Here is a 17,389-nt window from a genome sequence, read left to right as displayed (position 1 = left end):
TTCCACGTTCAATGGACTTCTAATGCATAATTCTTCATAGGATATTTAGAAAAAATTATTCAGGCAAGATGGACACAATACTGGTTAGGAAGGCAGAGTATTTTGAATGGATTTCTTTGGAATGCATGGAAGGCACGTTTACCTTCTGCATTCAAGAAGTCATGTCAAATGGTTTGATTTCAGAATGCATGGGGGGGAGGGGTTGGAAGACCTGGCTGTTTTGGGGAAAGGACTGTTTTGGACCTAAGGCTGCTTGCACTGTTCTCCTTGCCTCCATTTTATTCTCACAACAATCCTGCGAGGTAGGTCAGGCTGAGTGCATGATTGGCCTAACATCACCCAGCAAGCTTCCATGGTAGACTCAAGATTCAAAACTGGATCTTCCAGATCCTACTCTGGCTCTTTTAACTACTGCACCACACTGGCTGTCAGAATATACTACTGAATGGTTTAAAAGGATTAACACTATTTCTTTTAGGCTGTGTTACTAGAATAAATGGTGAAGTACACTATATAATATCATATGATACGTTATTATGCTATACTATACCCAGTACTAACTGCTTCGGTGGGAAATTGTCAAACATTCATTGACTCATTGAACACTCTTCTTACAGCACATTCCTAAGGGGCCCCCTGAATGTGCTCAGAGAACCAACATATCCTTGTGCTGGGGTAACTCTGAGATATGCCAGTGTAAGGGCCAGTTATGCCACTGCAAGACCCCACAATTGCTGTGCTGGTCTCAGGCACTGATGCATTTCCACAGTGGCTGCCCACTGGCACTACTCAGGCATAGGTTCCTGTTCCAGCGTGGTTGTGGGTGGACTGTGGGATCTGGCCAGAGTTATTCAGCTCCCCTAAGCCCTTTATGCCTGGGAATGCTCCCTGACTGAGGTTCAAGGTTGAACCATCAAAAACATGGCAAGCCCATAGATGTCCATTGAACACAAAAAGCAATGGAAGCTGCCATGCAGTGACATTTTTACTGGCGCTTTAATTCCTGCTTTCTGCTCCCTCAAAACCATCATCTCTGTTTGTATGGGTTGGTGTAAGCCACAAATCTGCAGTTTGTGGCCATCCCTAGTTGGCAGCATCTGCAACTGTGGTGGCCAGGCACCTGGAGAGGCTGCTTTCTGTCTCGAGAAACATTGAGACAGCATAGGTGAGGCATGGGTGAATTTGACTCCATAAGGGCCAGGAGTCTGCTTGAGGGGTCTCCATTGGGAGTTGTGGGGCCCTTGTCAACACGTGACATGACTTGGTTGCTTTAAGGGGGGGTAAGCAACAGATACAGAGTCACCATTCCTGGCTCCGCCCCTGTGCCTAGTGGCCCCTGATTGATTCTGCATGTCCTGTTATATGCCCCTTCACCTCGCCACATTTCCATGGGAAGCCACAGCATGGCTGCTGGGGACACTGATGCAGTTGCAATCGGTGAAACACAGCTAATAACTCTTTTTTCCTAGCTTACAGAGGAAACTAGTGATGCTACAATTGTGTTGTGGCCAGTTACCATGGTGCAGGCGCCCTTCAGGACTGCTCTGCCCATCTCAGAGATATGGAGAAGCACAGGACTTCATTCTGAGGTACTGAGGCAAAGAATACTAGATTTGTGCGCAATTTTTGAATATATGGTTTATGCAAGCAGCTGATTTTGGGCACTCATACTGTCCCCCCTACTTTAGAACACATACAAACCTGGAGAAATTTCTAATAAATTCTACTTTCTACACATAGAAAATTTGTATTCATCAAAATATTTGCCACAAACATTCTGTACTCAGAAACTGGATGGAGGGACACTCCCACAAAAAAAGGCAAAATTGTTTTCCCAAACATACTTTGTACACTTTAATAGGTACCCAAGTAGCAAAATTAACAATTTAAAAGGAGCAGCCATTAACGAACATGGAAATGCTAAATATATCTTTAAAAAACTAGTTATCTGTTCTACCAGAAAGAATGATGCAGGATATACCATTACCAGGGAATTAGGAACACCACGGCCCTTCTTCAGGCTCTGTTTTATTACATCTACACCCCCACCTCTAGGGAGGTCTGCTCAGGGGATAGAAAAAATTTTGGCAGCCAATCCTTGTGGTTGCAGAGGATCTTAGAGCCCCTAGGTACAATGGGTTTTATATGGGGATTTTTATAGGGGGGGTTATATTGTAAGCTGCCACAAGTCTTCGGAAAGCAGCAGAATATAAACTTAATAAATAATAATAATAATACATTTGCCATACATTAAAGTAAACCCATCAATCAAGAAGAACTTGCAATATTCTGTTGTTCTCTGAAATTTCATAATAAAAAGACAGAAATTGTGAAATATAATGACTAAAAAAGAGATCCTTGCAGGAGACAGACAAGATAGGTGTATTTGCTAATATGGGCTGAAATACCAATGGTGAAGATAGGTGAACGCATGCAAACACTGGTGAAATCTACTTCAAAGATAGCCATGCATTATTTTGCTGTAGACAGAAAGTTGGTGAAAGCAGTGCAGAGCAGACACATTTCCAAAAGGTTAGCGTCTGAGGAGTTTATGGGATTGTATTATTTGATTGTTTTATTGTAAGTGTTATTTTTGTTGTTTGTTATTGCTGAGATGGCAGGTCCATGAGTGACAACAAAGAAATGTAATAAACAAACAAATCTCAGGCATAAGCTGAGGTGGAAGGGGGAGAAAGCCAGGATGGGTTGGGCAACTGGGCCCAGCACTAGCTCTTAGCCAGTCATCTCTTCAGCAGCTTCCTGTGGCCTGTCCCAGAGGCTGGCCCATCACAGAAAGAATTTATTGGGAATGCCTACCTGCAGACTGCAGGTATGTGTCTGGTTCAGACTGAAAGGAGCAGGCTGAAGAGTTATTTGGCATTCAGCAACTCTCTCTCTCACAGTCAGACTAGAGGAATTAAATACATTAATTTTACCTGTGTTTTCAATGGCTACTGGAAAGCTCATGGATTGGGGTATATGTCTAGCAAAGTCATAGGAGGACAATGTCTTTCCTTGCACCATTCCTGGAACTATTTCCTGATCTACTACCACAGTGCAATGGCTCAAGCCACAAGTTATAAATCGGGGCAGACTACCTTCTTAACATTTTATTGAGCAGCTGTTTTGAAATGTATTAGTTGAAGTGATCCAAACCAGAAAAAAAATTAATCAAGCCTGCAGGACATGGAGTTTTTGTTTGTTTGTTTAAAAAAAATCTTTCTTTAAAATCTTTGCTACTACGTACAATGAATAGGATTTTAAAACATAAAGGAAGAAAGAAAATAACAGAAGAACATAAAAGAAGAAAGGAAATAATAGAACATACTTTTTGGGTGGAACTTAATCAAACAGCAAGAGCCAGGATGCTGAAAATATTGATGGATTATTAAAGTAAATTCTCAGACAATCCTGTTTGGCATCTCAGAGAAAGTCCAATGAACATGGTATCTCAAACTCTGAACAATAAAAGAGTTTACTGAATCTAAATATTTCAAAGAATAAAAGAACTAAATAAGTAAACTTGTTAAAGGATCAGAAATACGCATAGCACATTTTATAATTTATATATGTGGCCATGAATCATTCCACATAATTAAGGCAGACAGGTATTGAGCAGGCTCTCTGCAATGAGACATTGTTCATTCCAACTGCTCTGAAAAACCAGTTTCTATTTACCTAAGATGTACTGAAAGACAAGTTAAACATGAAAACAAGTTAAACATGAAAACAACCTGTGAGTAGTATGTAGCAGTTTACCTATTTATTTAACATTCTGAAAGGCACGTTAAACATGAAAACAGCCTATGTGTGTGTGGCAGTTCTTTTCTTCCTAATAGGAACCCATGCATGCCCCCCACCCCAGTTATTGCCCCAATGGGGAAAGAGGCGTACAACCTCATTGTCCCTCCCCTCCTGTTGGGGATCCCTGCTCTAACCACTAGAATACAGTAAAACAGGTATGGCATGTGTTACTTTCCAGATTACACTCTACACAGAATCTCTATTCAATTCTTGTTGTTTTGTTACTGAAATTATCAGAGACTACGGCGGTCTGATGGGCGGTGGCTGGCTTGGGCGGCGTTCTTTCGGCAGCGGCAGCCTGATGCGGCGAGAGGCGCTTTGCGCCTCTCGCCGCTTCAGGCCGCCAGGCAGGGAGCCCCCGGCAGCCGCTCGGGCGGCGGCCTGACACGGCGAGAGGCGCGCAGGGAGTCCCCGGCAGCCGCGCAAAGCGCGACTGCCGGGGGCTCCCTCGGGCGGCAGCCTGACGCGGCGAGAGGCGCTTCGCGCCTCTCACCGCATCAGGCCAGGAGCAACTCTCACCGCATCAGGCCGGGAGCAAGTTGCTGGGGCTGGGAATCGGAGGGACCAATCGGCAGGCGCTTTGCACCTGCCGATTGGTCCCTCCGATTGTCTGTCGTGAGGAAGGGTCCAATCCGGACCCTTCCTCATCACGGACAAATCCCACCTCAAGACCCCTTAACCATTTATTTAGTCCGTGGCGCCCGCGGCGCCACGGGCGGTTTAAAGATTCTATAGTTCATAGCTACAGAGCCATTCTCAGTTGTACATGCTGAATTCATTCCATTTTGGTACAACTCCTAACTGTACATGGCTGAACTTGTTTTAAAGAGAGTTTTTAAACTTGTTTTATAGAGAGTTTTTACTTCAGATAGTTGGGTTTTAACAGAAAGTTCTTCATTTGATGTGCATATTTCACTAATTAAAATTCATTTCAAAATAGGCAGTATAGTAATAATTTAAATCAATAAATAACAACTTGGAGAATTGCAAGGAAGGAGAAACAATCAGCTTCCCTTTTGGTGGAGGTAGAGCCTTTTTCACACTTTCTTTGCCAATTCATTAACTGTAGGTTTTATTCCAAAACAACCAGTTAACATACTGGGTCAAACTGCTGAAAATGGATGCAAAGTGCTTGACTGATGACAACATTATTAACATAAAAACATAAAAAGGAAACCCTACCCTACCAGCCTGCAAGGAAACCCTACCAGTATTTCAAAGCCCATGTATGAACCTGGGATCTAGGTAATAGCAGACATTCTCTTTTATAGACTGGTTCTGTTATTAATCTGATTAACAAGGATGTAGAAAGAATTCTCTGTGTTTTTGCTGCCAAAAATCAAGCCTGCAGACTGAGAGCCAGCATGGTATAGTGTTCTGTGTGCCAAACTAGAATCTGCAAGCTGCTTGCTGAGTGACCTTGGGTCAGCTATACTGTTTCAGTATAACTTACCTCATAGCATAGTTGTTATGATCAAATGGATGACAAAAGAACCAGATATGCTACTTTGGGTCCCCACTGGGAAGGAAGGCGAGGTTTAAATATTTAAATAAATATCCAGCCACAATCCTCTAAATAGCCTGCAATGTTGGTGATGGAACACAGACTAGAAGCTGATATTTGGGTGCACAGCTATTGTTGAAATGTGAATTACCTTTTCCCATGCTTTTCAACCAAAGCAGCAACCGCACTGTCTGTAATCTGGCATCCATTAGCAGAAAGACACTGAAGACTAAAGCACAAAACAACAACAGTTTTTCCCATGTCTTTAAACGATTGACCAATGTATAGCTCAGTTGATGGAAGTCTATTTTATATGTTATGTTTTTTTCTAACTGAACAAAATACAGAAGAAGAATGGCAAAAGTGTTTTTTCTCACACTGACACATTGGACAGTCAACAGATAACTATACACCTCCACTCCTGCAAAAAAATTCCAGTTCCACCATTTATAGGACACAAAAGAAATATCTCCTTTTAAGAATTAAGGAATGTATGCTTTTGTGGCAGAAACTGGGAAAGGAAGGAGGCTCCAGGAGCATGCAGCATTCATGGTATAAAAGTGATTTCCAGGTGTGAAGATTAGTAGATGCTGCTTAAGAAAGGAGACAGGAGGAATAAAGAACGGGATTTGGTGCTTGCTTTAAGTGTACCTTTCAGATGCAATTATTAGGCCAATTAGTCCAGAATCAGTTGCTCCTGTCCAGCTTATATCTACAGTACTCAGGGTACAGAAGGTGCTTGCATGGAGAAGAACTGTGTCCCCTCTTAATCCAGGGCCACTGCAGTTTTTTACACTCAATTCCTAGATTAAAAATTAAAATAAAATAGCAATTATTATCAGCATATGAAATAATAGGGTTTTCTACAGCATATATTGGGAGATGTGAAGCAGGTTCCATTCATGGAATTTAAACAGGATTCTGTGCAGTTCTGTCACCATTCTATAATAGTTCGTAGTTTGGGTGGTTTGTTGGTAGTTTGTTGGTAGACCCTTGTAATCATTTCCTGACAGGATTTCAGCAATGGCCAGGGACAAGCACAAGCCACAAGCAACAGCTGGCAGCTCATTTTAGCCTACTTATCCATAAGCTTCCCCCCCACACACATTTCTTAAAGCACCACATTAGACTGTTACATTAAGAACATGTTAAACATTTTGTGATGTGATGTTAAAATACCTCACATTAGAAAACCACATAATTTGTATTAAGGATTCTTACTGAAGCTTTTTTCCAGGAATACCTGAATCATAGGAAAAAGTATTCAGACTTCAGGGGGAAATTCCTTAGTGTTAATTCTTAGCAAGCCTGGGCATCCAATTCTGTAGAATCTTTAAAAGTCAAGGGATTTGTTCATGACAACAACTTAGACTGAAGTGTCTAATGCCCTCCCTTTTTATATAAAACTGGAAACTTCCAACAGCTGTTCCTTAAGCTAGACATACAGCAATTCAAATTGAATACGTTTCCTGAAGTCAACGCAATGAGTATGAATAAAGCTGTTTTTTTTTAACAGCCCACTGTGGGCCTAAAAACTCTGCAGTTCATTGTGATATGAAGATGTTATCTATCTATGACCAATAATACGCCACCAGTGTGACAACTACTATGCTTGTGCATTCAGTTCCTCAAATATGTAAAGCTCCAGTCACATTTTAGAAAGAATTATTACAAAATAAACAAAGCAGAAGTCTTGCCAAGAGCAACAAATGATTTTGCATGAACTGAGAAGGGTTGTGTTGACATTCCTGATTCGCTACTCAAATGCAAGCCTTACAATAAGCCCATTATAGCTTTCTGATAGCAGAAAAAAATAAATCTTTCAAAAGTCAGCATGACTCAGTATGTATAGGAAGATCAGAATATGTGAACATTCCCCATAAGATATGATTGTAAGTGAAAGATTATGCCCTTTGCAATTTGTATGAAATATCTGCATCTACCGTGCTGTCCACTGATGAACTGCTGGATCCAGCCTAATAGGTTTACATACACTGATTTTGTATCATGTTCACACAGAAAGGTTTAATTACATTAAAAGCCATTAGAATTATAATCCTAGAATAATTGCAAAAAAGAGTCCATGTTTCTTCTAAACGAGACATTACCTTGAGCGAGCCTTTACATTGTTGAAAGAACTGCCTCAGTCCCACATCAGTAATCCTCTGGTTTTCACTGTGGCAATGATCAAGGGTGAAATGCTGGGGATGACGGCTCCCTAAACTGATCAACCAGTCATCATTTAAGCAGTGGCAGTTCAGAAGCTTAATCTCCTTCCCTGAAAAACAACTCAGTTTGCTTAATCTACAGACTGGATCTGGTATATCAGCTAAGAACGTGTATTATACTTTCCATTGTTTATAAGAAAAATGCATGATGATGAAGACTACTCACAAACAGGAAAAATGACCAAACTGTTGCACACTCAGAAAGGAAGTTTTTGTGGTATTTGGGAATGTGGGAGCCAATGTAGGTTGTGTGGAAACAATAAACTGTACCACATGGACTAGGCGCTTCTTACCCATTATCCCCATCCTGAACATTCTCCCTTCACTTATTACAGGTATTGGGATGGGACTAACTCGTGTAAGAAAATTATTTTAGTATTCAGTCCCCTCTCCCCCCCCACCCCCCACCCCCCACCCCCCACCCCAAACTGAGGAAGTTTAAAAACTGTGGGTGGCCGTAAGGTGAGGTGTGGTGACTGCTAGGCAATGAGAGAACAGACACAGGCAGAGACAAGGGAATGTTCATTACCTGAGCCCTTGGGGAGGGCAGCATATAAATATAACAAATAAATAAATATCAAGATCCTCCCCTCACTTTTGCTGCGACCAGGGCTTGTGTTCCTACTGACCATGCACTTTTCAAGCCTCCTCAGGCAGGGGAAGACTGCCTGGGTCTCCATTCAGCTGAGGTATCATCAAGTAGGTTTTCAGAATCAGGCTTCAGTGTTTTTGAAAGAAGAAAATCACAGCCTTATAATGGTGGCAGCAGCTTCATGTTCATCAAGGAGACAACATCATATATAGATGAGCCCTGAAGTCAGTTGGTTTGGAAGGGTTATCTCTGCTTATGGTGGCATTCTTATTACCTAAGGGGGTTGGACTAGATAACCCAGGAGGTCCCTTCCAACTCTGTGATTCTATGATTCTAATAAATGTGCTTATGCTTTCAGACATAACATAAATCTTTCTAGAAAAGCTAGAAGCCCAAATAGGCAAAATGACTTTGAGCTGGTATTAATTAGCACTTCAACTTGACCATTCACAGGTCTATTTTGCAGGAATGTGTGTGAATTAAAACAATCAGGGGTGTTTTTCAGGCTATAGCTGCCTTTTGTGTTTTCACATGTGTTGTGCAACTTCTGTTGTACCACTATTAGTGGGCTCAGTTCAGACCTCCCCTCATGGGTCTCACTGGTTCCAGTTGTTAAGGGTTTTGCATTTTTGTTTGCACGTGCACTGAAGTGTTCAAGCATTTCAGCAACCTTCTTCTATACATGAATAGACCCTTTACTCTTGTGTAAAGCACAGCAGGTACTTAAACAGCAACTCTGAAGCATAAAAAACAATTTATTAGCACAAGCCCTTGGCCTCTGACATTTTAAAACTGAAGGGAGCAGTTCTCTCTCCAATCCTATTCAATATCTTTATGCATCCTCTTGCTCAACTGGTGCGGAGGTTTAGGCTGGGCTATCACCAATATGCTGATGACACCCAGCTCTTCCTCCTGATCGATGACCACCCTGATTCTTACCCAGAATCATTAGCCAGCTGCCTGGAAGCAGTGACAAGGTGGCTCAAGCAGAGTCATCTGATGGAGGTTCTGTGGCAAGGCAGGAAGGGTCCAAGCGAGGAAGCGTGCAGCTATCAGTGACCCACTCCACCAGGAACCTGGGTGTGATTTTTGATGCCTCCCTCTCAATGGAAGCTCAGATCATGATAGTAGCACAGATGGCATTTTATCACCTTCACCAAGCCAAACTACTAGTGCCCTACTTGGCCCCGGAACACCTAGCCAAAGTGATCCATGCAACAGTCACCTCTAGACTGTACTTCTGCAACTCACTCTATGCAGGCCTGCCCTTAACCATGATCTGGAAACTACAGCTGGTCCAGAATGCAGCAGCCAGGTCCTCAGCAGCCAGGTCCTCAGAGCAACACCAGGTCCTCAGAGCAACACCACATTTGGCCCATCCTCCAACACCTGCGCTGGCCTCCAGCTGAATTCTGGATCAGGATTAAGGTCCTGGTAATCACCTTTAAGGCCATACGCAGTCTGGGCCCAGTGTACCTGAGGGATTGCCTCTCTGCCTAAACCCTAAAAGAGCCTTAGGTTCTGCTACCTCCAACTGCCTGGTGATCCCTGGCCCAAAGGAAGCTCGCTTGAGCTCAACCAGGGCCACAGCTTTCTCCATCCTGGCCCCCACCTGGGGGAACGAGAGGAGATTAGATCCCTGATGGAACCTGAGCCTTAATTATTTAGACATTAAAGGAATGTAACAAAAAGAAAGGTTTTCTCCACTGGGGGAAAAGGTGCAAAGGGTCAAGAGACAATCTGGCGAATCTTACTCAAGAGTAACACCACTGGCTTTGATACGCAAGAGGGGAATATTATCCCATTTTTCTCAGGCTGGGGAGAGTGGCAGATAGAGATCAGAACAGACACGCACACACACAAAGGCAGAGCAAAGAGGAAGGTGACCCCAAAGGGAATGACTGCCTGCTTCAGTACCGGATCCTTCCATGATTGAAATATTTCTCCACTGGGATGCAAAGTTTAAAAACATCTAAACCCACCTACCTATTTTGGGTGGATTTTGAAGGACTGGTTGTGCTGGACGTCACCAATATGAAAAACTTCATTCAGATTACAAGCAGTGCCTTTTTTGAGAATACAATTAACTTTTTAAAAAAAGAGCAGGAGAAACCAGTTTTATTAGGAGGGGGGGCAGGGAAGATATGAGACAGCAGTAGGAAGTTTCCAAAGCTGTCAGAACACAAGAATAAAAACAGGCTAACACTGGTAATGCAAGTGGATTTCTAAGGCAATGTGAAAGATGCCCAAGTCCAGTACCAGGATCTAATAGCAATTAAATCACAAAAAGAATACTGAGGCAGAAAAAAAGCTTGGTTTCAAACTGAGAAATTAAGGCAAATAAGAAATTAAGCACACTTAGGCAACTGTGCTTTAAAATGTTTATTACTAGGCTTTGCCGCTTATACTGTTATCCTCCAGTCCTAAGCTTAATTGCTTCTGACTAAATATTTACTGATGCAATTCCAACATCCATTTATTTTGAAGCACAGTATTTAACTCTTTACAAAAGGGCTAGAATTCAAGCTGGTTTTCAGTCCTGAGACAGATGATGTTGATAGCATTTATAGATCACTTTGAATCTTTAAAGCACTTCTAATGTTTAAAGCCAGCTTGGTGTAGTGATTAGGAGTGTGGACTTCTGATCTGCTGACTGGGTTTGATTCCATGTTCCTCTACATGCAACCAGCTGGGTGACCTTGGGCTTGCCACAGCACTGATAAAGCTGTTCTGACAGAGCAGTAATATCAGGGCTGTCTCAGCCTCATCTACCCCACTGGGTGTCTGTTGTGGGGAGAGGAAAGGGAAGGTGATTGGGGAAAGAAAAGCGGCATATAAGAACCAGCTCTTCTTCTTCATATACATTCTTTTAATAATCCTTACAACAGTCCTGTGAAGGAAACCTATGTTGTCATTCCCCATGTTCCAGATGAGATAGTGAGAGGCCTAAATCCACCTAAAAGTTGATGACAAAGATAAGATCTGAAATGACCACCTTCTTCTTCAGAGCTTACAATGACACTAATCTAGCAATTCTAAACAGAGCTATGGGTTTAAAAAGGTGTGACTCTCCTTGGGATTGCACTGCCAGTGAGTGATATTGCTTTAAATCACACCTGAGATAGTCATGATGCAAACATTTAAGCCACTTACTGCTTGCAGTACAATACTGCACATAAACAGAATAAACAAAGCTGTAGAAAGCATCCTCTGCTCTTGGATAAACTGGCCTTATTCGTAACAATTATGACTGTTTTACAGGACGGAGGCACTCAAAGTAACACATAGTGCGAAAAAGGACCAATGGAATGCCACATAATTCAATATTCATCTTAAAGGCACCTTTCCAAGTAAAAGCAGAAACACACACACAAATCTCTTAAAGGGATAAAACCCATAAAGAGGAAATAATTTAAAAGGCATGACAGCAGAGAATCATAGAGTCATAGAATCAGAGAGTTGGAAGGGGCCATACAGGCCATCTAGTCCAACCCCCTGCTCAACGCAGGATTAGCCCTAAGCATCCTAAAGCATCCAAGAAAAATGTGTATCCAACCTTTGCTTGAAGACTGCCAGTGAGGGGGAGCTCACCACCTCCTTAGGCAGCCTATTCCACTGCTGAAATACTCTGACTGTGAAAATTTTTTTCCTGATATCTAGCCTATATCGTTGTACTTGAAGTTTAAACCCATTACTGCGTGTCCTCTCCTCTGCAGCCAACGGAAACAGCATCCTGCCCTTCTCCAAGTGACAACCTTTCAAATACTTAAAGAGGGCTATCATGTCCCCTCTCAACCTCCTTTTCTCCAGGCTGAACATTCCTAAGTCCCTCAACCTATCTTCATAGGGCTTGGTCCCTTGGCCCCAGATCATCTTCGTCGCTCTCCTCTGTACCCTTTCAATTTTATCTACGTCCTTCTTGAAGGGAGGCCTCCAGAACTGCACACAGTACTCCAGGTGTGGTCTGACGAGTGCCATATACAATGGGACTATGACATCTTGTGATTTTGATGTGATGCCTCTGTTGATACAGCCCAAAATGGCATTTGCCTTTTTTACCACTGCATCACACTGCTGCTCATGTTTAGTTTACAATCCACAAGGACCCCAAGGTCTCGTTCACACACAGTGCTACCTAGAAGCGTATCCCCCATCCAGTAGGCATGCTTTTCATTTTTCTGACCCAGATGCAGAACTTTACACTTATCTTTATTAAATTGCATCTTGTTCTCATTTGCCCATTTTTCCATTGTGTTCAGATCTCGTTGAATGTCTCTATCTTCCGGAGTATTTAATCCATACTAGCCCCACACAGGTGGGGAACCATTCCAGATCATAGCAAGGAAATTCACTTTATAACAACACACAATCCACAAGGCAACAATGTGTATTTATATGTAATAAAAGCTGGCTAACATTGGGTAATGCAAGGAGAGCCAGCCTGGTGTAGTGGTTAGGAGTGCGGACTTTTAATCTGGCGAGACGGGTTTGATTCTGTGCTCCCCCACATGCAGCCAGCTGGGTGACTTTGGGGTAGAGAAAAGCGGCATATAAGAACCAACTCTTCTTCTTCTTCTAGTACTAAAATATGTTATTCCAAAACAAAACCCATCTACCCATTCCTTTTATGTCATCACTTGTTTTGTATGCCTTGCCTACTGTTGGCTGATACACCCTTCCTTCACAGCCGACCATACACAGAGGCTATACAGAAAAGAGGACACAGACAAGTACAACAGTAATTTTTCTTTAGCAGATGTAACAACGTACGGCTTCCTCATAATTAAGGTACTTGCTCTTGACTAGATTCGGCTTTTTATATAGAGCAGCTCCCCATCAGTCATGGCCCAATTCATTCTTAAAATTAGCTCATGCCATTTAGCCCTCTCCTGTCTACAGCCAGTGAAGCAGTGCTGCCACTGTTAATTAGTTCTGCACTGCTTGAGTCTGTACATAAGACCCAACTTATTAGGACGACTAATACTTTAAAAGCATTTCAATCAGAAAATTCACATAGTCTGATCTAATTTTTAAAAATCACCCTGTTCTCCAAAATATGGTCCTAAACAGTCTCAAAGGATTTAGTCTCAAAGCCATCTCTCCCAGCATCCCATCTCTAGCATTTCATATTCAGTCGAATAGGATTTTATCTCCTATGGGTTATCCCATCTGAGATCTCTTTTGTATTCTGGAGTCTTCTTTCTTATGTTTCAGGGTGTATCTCATCCTACCAGACTAAGTCATGATACATTAAGATTCAGGTCATTGACTTGCAGCCTCTGCAAGTAAAGTAACCAAAGGCTTTAGGAAGGAAGGTGCCAATCTTAGCAACTGAATGGGGTGGGGAAGATCAGAAGGAATCATTGTGAATCAGGTTTGCTTTAAAGTAGTAAAATGTGATTCACACTGTGAGCAGAATGACACTAACAGATGGTTAAAAACAAGCAAGTAATATAGATGCATTTGCAAAGAAAAGTGTCTTGTATCCCTGACTGTGTACAGTTGTCACCACCCAGTAGTGTACATAGCAATGGAATAAGCACTTGCTGTTGGGTAAATTTTCAAACAGACTTAGTCACAAAACAGACAGTGTAACAAAAGGAACTTCATGCACTTTTACGTTAGTATACTGCTGACACTCGTTAACTATTTGCTAGCCATAAACACCACCCAAAGTTTCTTGGAGAAACAGCCAACTAAACATTTGAAATACAGATTTGAAATCTGATTATTAAAAATATGTTATAGACTCTTAAATAATGCACATATTTGGTAAGTTCAAATGTGAATGGGCTGGATGCTACGCAGTGGCACAGAAAGTAATAGTAAAGGCAGAGTTTTCCCAACCCTCCCTTTCCCCAGCCCCTCTCTGAAAAAGGGAGTCGAGGGACGGTGGTCCCACCTCCAATAAAAGCCATACAACACAGGTGGATGTTAGCAAAGACTCTAGCGCCAATGGAAAGTTCATGTGCTGGCATAAAAATGCACTGAACCCACTTCACTACTTTGACTTGATGTGGATTGGTGAGAATGAAGGGCATGGAATTTCATTGCAAGGGATGAGGCCACAGCTCACTGGCGGAGCAATTGCTTCAAACACAGAAAAGTCCAACTTCATTCCCTGACATTACCCAAAGCAGCTTACAAAACAAAATAATTTAAAAAATTAAAAGTAATCAAAACCCAGCAACAAAGACCAAGCCTAACACCAAAAACAGACCACTGTTAGTTTAAATAACAGTTTCCAAACTAAAACAGTGTTAAAACATCAACCACTTACAGTAATTAAAAGCCTCGGCAAACAGAAAAGTTTTGGTCTAGTGCTTAAAAGAAAGTGATGTAATGCCCAGGTGAGCCTCAAGGGGTAGAACATTCCATAAGTGAGGTGCCACTACTGAAAAAGTCCTGTGTCTGCTAGTCACCTGCTAGTCACTTCTAAAGGCAGGATCACAGAAACCAGTCCTTGTGAAGCAAATCAATGGATTCAAAAGAATTAGGTAAAACACTGTTCCTCTGCCCTCCTTCCATACATGATCTATCAGATATTGTTCAAGCTCCTTAGCTTAAGAAGTTGCAGATCTCTATAGAGTTTCCATTATGTTGAAGCTTCCTTCAGTTGTCCAGGTGAGCACATGGTGTATGGCTGCCTCCTTCAGACCTCGGTTAAGAGTTCTGTCTGGTCAAACTTTCAATGTAAAAATGCATTTTTTCACAGACTCTAAAGTGTTAACAAACTTGAATCTCCTTACAATAGCTGTACCCTTACTTTCTTCTGACTGATCAGGACCCAAGGCACATAACAATAATAATCGGAAATACATTAAAACTTTATATTTTCAAGAAAGAATAATTGAGCATAGAAAAGAGCAAGTCGTCTGAGGAAATATTTGCAAGATTTCTGCTAACAGAAATCCTGTTTCATCAACTCTTTGGAGATTTTTGAGAGTGTCTTTAGAAGTTGTTGACAAATCTCTCACCAAATGCTCCTGAATGAAATTATTAATCATGGGATAAAAGGATGTTTCTTCTCATAGATTAGCAATTGGTCAAACACGAAAATTTAAAAAATGAAAATACTGATGGCATGCTGGGTTTCAGCCTTACTGTGATTATATCATTAATTACACTAGCAGACTAATCAATTACACTGTTAATCAATTTATACTATGTCTTTCCAGCCTTCTTTCTCCAGAACCGTAGGGAAATCTTTCAAGTGTCCCTTAGTCCAAAGAGTATCCTATGTTTGGTTGTGCTTTCCAAGCTATGTGAGCCCATAGGTCTTTAAATATATTAACTTTATAAAAGAAGAAGAAATACGTTAAAGAAAAAAAGCTCCAGTGGTACAACAGTGGCATCATGCAATCAATCAGGAATACTGCTACAAATGTCAATGAATTCTACATTAACTGTCCTGTAAGAACCAAACTTGTCTTGAATTGGTTGTTTTTTTATTCATCTTCATAGATACAAGACTTCCTGCCCCATTTATGACATTTCAGGTTCTATAATAATGCTATCCCTTTCACCCTCTTGTGAGTTTTTGCTGCCACTATAGATTTGCTGCCACTTCTTCAAAGCACTGCTCCTTCTTTAACAAAATAAAACTTTGCTTCTAAAAGGTTTGCTCAGCATTACTGAAAGGCAACACTTGGTTGCATCTAATTGCCAACCTTTGTTTGCTCAAGGCGTTAAGTATTTGTATTGGAATTCACTGTGGGAATGTGACACAAGCTTAGGTGGAACGACCTAAAGCAGGTGACCTTCGGCTTGTTTTCCTCCCCTGCCACAGCCCTAAACATGATCTTTTTTTAGAATTTCATTTGCAGCAGCTGGTTCACTCAAGTGCATTCCTTGAGTGATTACTGGCATGGCCATTTTAAAGGTACAAGACTTCCTACCCCATCTATTTTGTTCATTTTTAAAGGATATTTTTTGTTCATGATGTTAAAAGTACACTAGAAGGTTTGTCCATTTTATTTGGGATTTTTTTAATGCCACCTTGACACATACATGCTAGAGGTGGCTCATAAGATCTCAAAAAAGCCATAAAATATAATTATTAAAACCCAGAATTAAAAATCAGCCGGGCATAAAAAGAGACCATGAAAGAGACTACTGACAGTTTAGAATAACAGTTTCCCAACAATGGCAGTATTTAAAAAGTCAATTGCTTACTCAAAAGCCTGGATGAACAGAAATATTTTGGCCTGACACCGACACAAACCAACAAACCAACACAAGTGGTAAGCAAGCCTCATGCAGAAGGGCGTTCCTTAGGTAAGGTGCCACTACTGAAAAAGCTCAGTCAAAAACTCCAAGCCCACTGTGTCCTCTGGAAATAACCAGTAGATATAAATTACAACTATAAAGTAATATAATAAAATTAATTCTTCCTTGAAGCCAAAAGCTTAACACTGTACTCTCAGACCATTTACACACATATGTAAACTGTCACTCCAGTGTTCTTACGTCATCAATGTTTGTAAACCTTTCTGCATAATTTTTGGTTGTTCCAGGAGCAGCTCTAAATGTACTGCCCTGTTACCAGTGTGGAGTAGTGGTCAAGAGCAGTGGACGCTAATCTAGAGATCCATGTTTGATTCTCCACCCCTCCACTTGCAGCCAGTGACCCGGGTGACCTCAGGCTAGTTAGTCACAGTTCTCTTCAAGCTATTCTTGCAGAGCAGTTCCATTAGAGCTCTCTCAGACCCACCTAGATCACAGGATGCCTGTTGTGGGGAGAGGGAGTGAAGGATGTTTGTAAGCTTCTTTGGGACTCCTTTGGGTAGTGAAGAGTGGGATGTAAAAAATTCATCTCTTCTTTTCTACCCCACATTTTCTGGATTCACATTTTCCCTGTATTTTTCTTCCTTTGGGTAAAATCACAAATTTCAACTGTGGAACTCCTAAAATCAAATTGTGTTTCCCACCACCCTTTTGTTGCATCAGCGTCGCCTGTAAACCCCGCCCTCCACCTCCACCCACCCCCTGGTCTCCCCAAACAACAAGACTGGTTTTTAAGCATGATTTTGATTGTATTAGAATACTGATTATTTTTTTTACTTAATAATATTGCTGCATTATAATGCAGGGACAAAATGAGCAGTGAGGTTTAATGTAGATTTCTCCATGCAATATCCCATCCATGAAATTCCTTTTATTTATTTTTTGTAGGTAGCTTTTATCACCTTTAGCTTCCAGTATGTTTTGATAAGTAGGATCATTTCAAAAAGAATGATGGAAGATTTAGGCCTTAAAATA

The 17,389-nt window shown here is 41.4% G+C and overlaps 1 protein-coding gene across 1 annotated transcript in view; it reads right to left on the bottom strand.

The window, feature by feature from the left end:
• The window catches only part of LOC143841928 (uncharacterized), a 32,109-nt gene that overhangs the window by 13,582 nt on the left and 1,138 nt on the right, over window positions 1–17,389 (bottom strand). The window contains exons 3-5 of the mRNA XM_077346479.1: window positions 7,417–7,586; window positions 5,960–6,111; window positions 5,460–5,537 (exon numbers count right to left, since the gene is read on the bottom strand). Of these exons, the coding sequence (XP_077202594.1) occupies window positions 5,460–5,537; window positions 5,960–6,111; window positions 7,417–7,586 (400 nt within the window). The remainder of the gene's footprint in view (window positions 1–5,459; window positions 5,538–5,959; window positions 6,112–7,416; window positions 7,587–17,389) is intronic.

This window comes from Paroedura picta, chromosome 7, assembly GCF_049243985.1.
Source record: "Paroedura picta isolate Pp20150507F chromosome 7, Ppicta_v3.0, whole genome shotgun sequence".
NCBI lineage: Eukaryota > Metazoa > Chordata > Lepidosauria > Squamata > Gekkonidae > Paroedura > Paroedura picta.
This window is presented reverse-complemented; position numbering and strand designations above follow the sequence as displayed.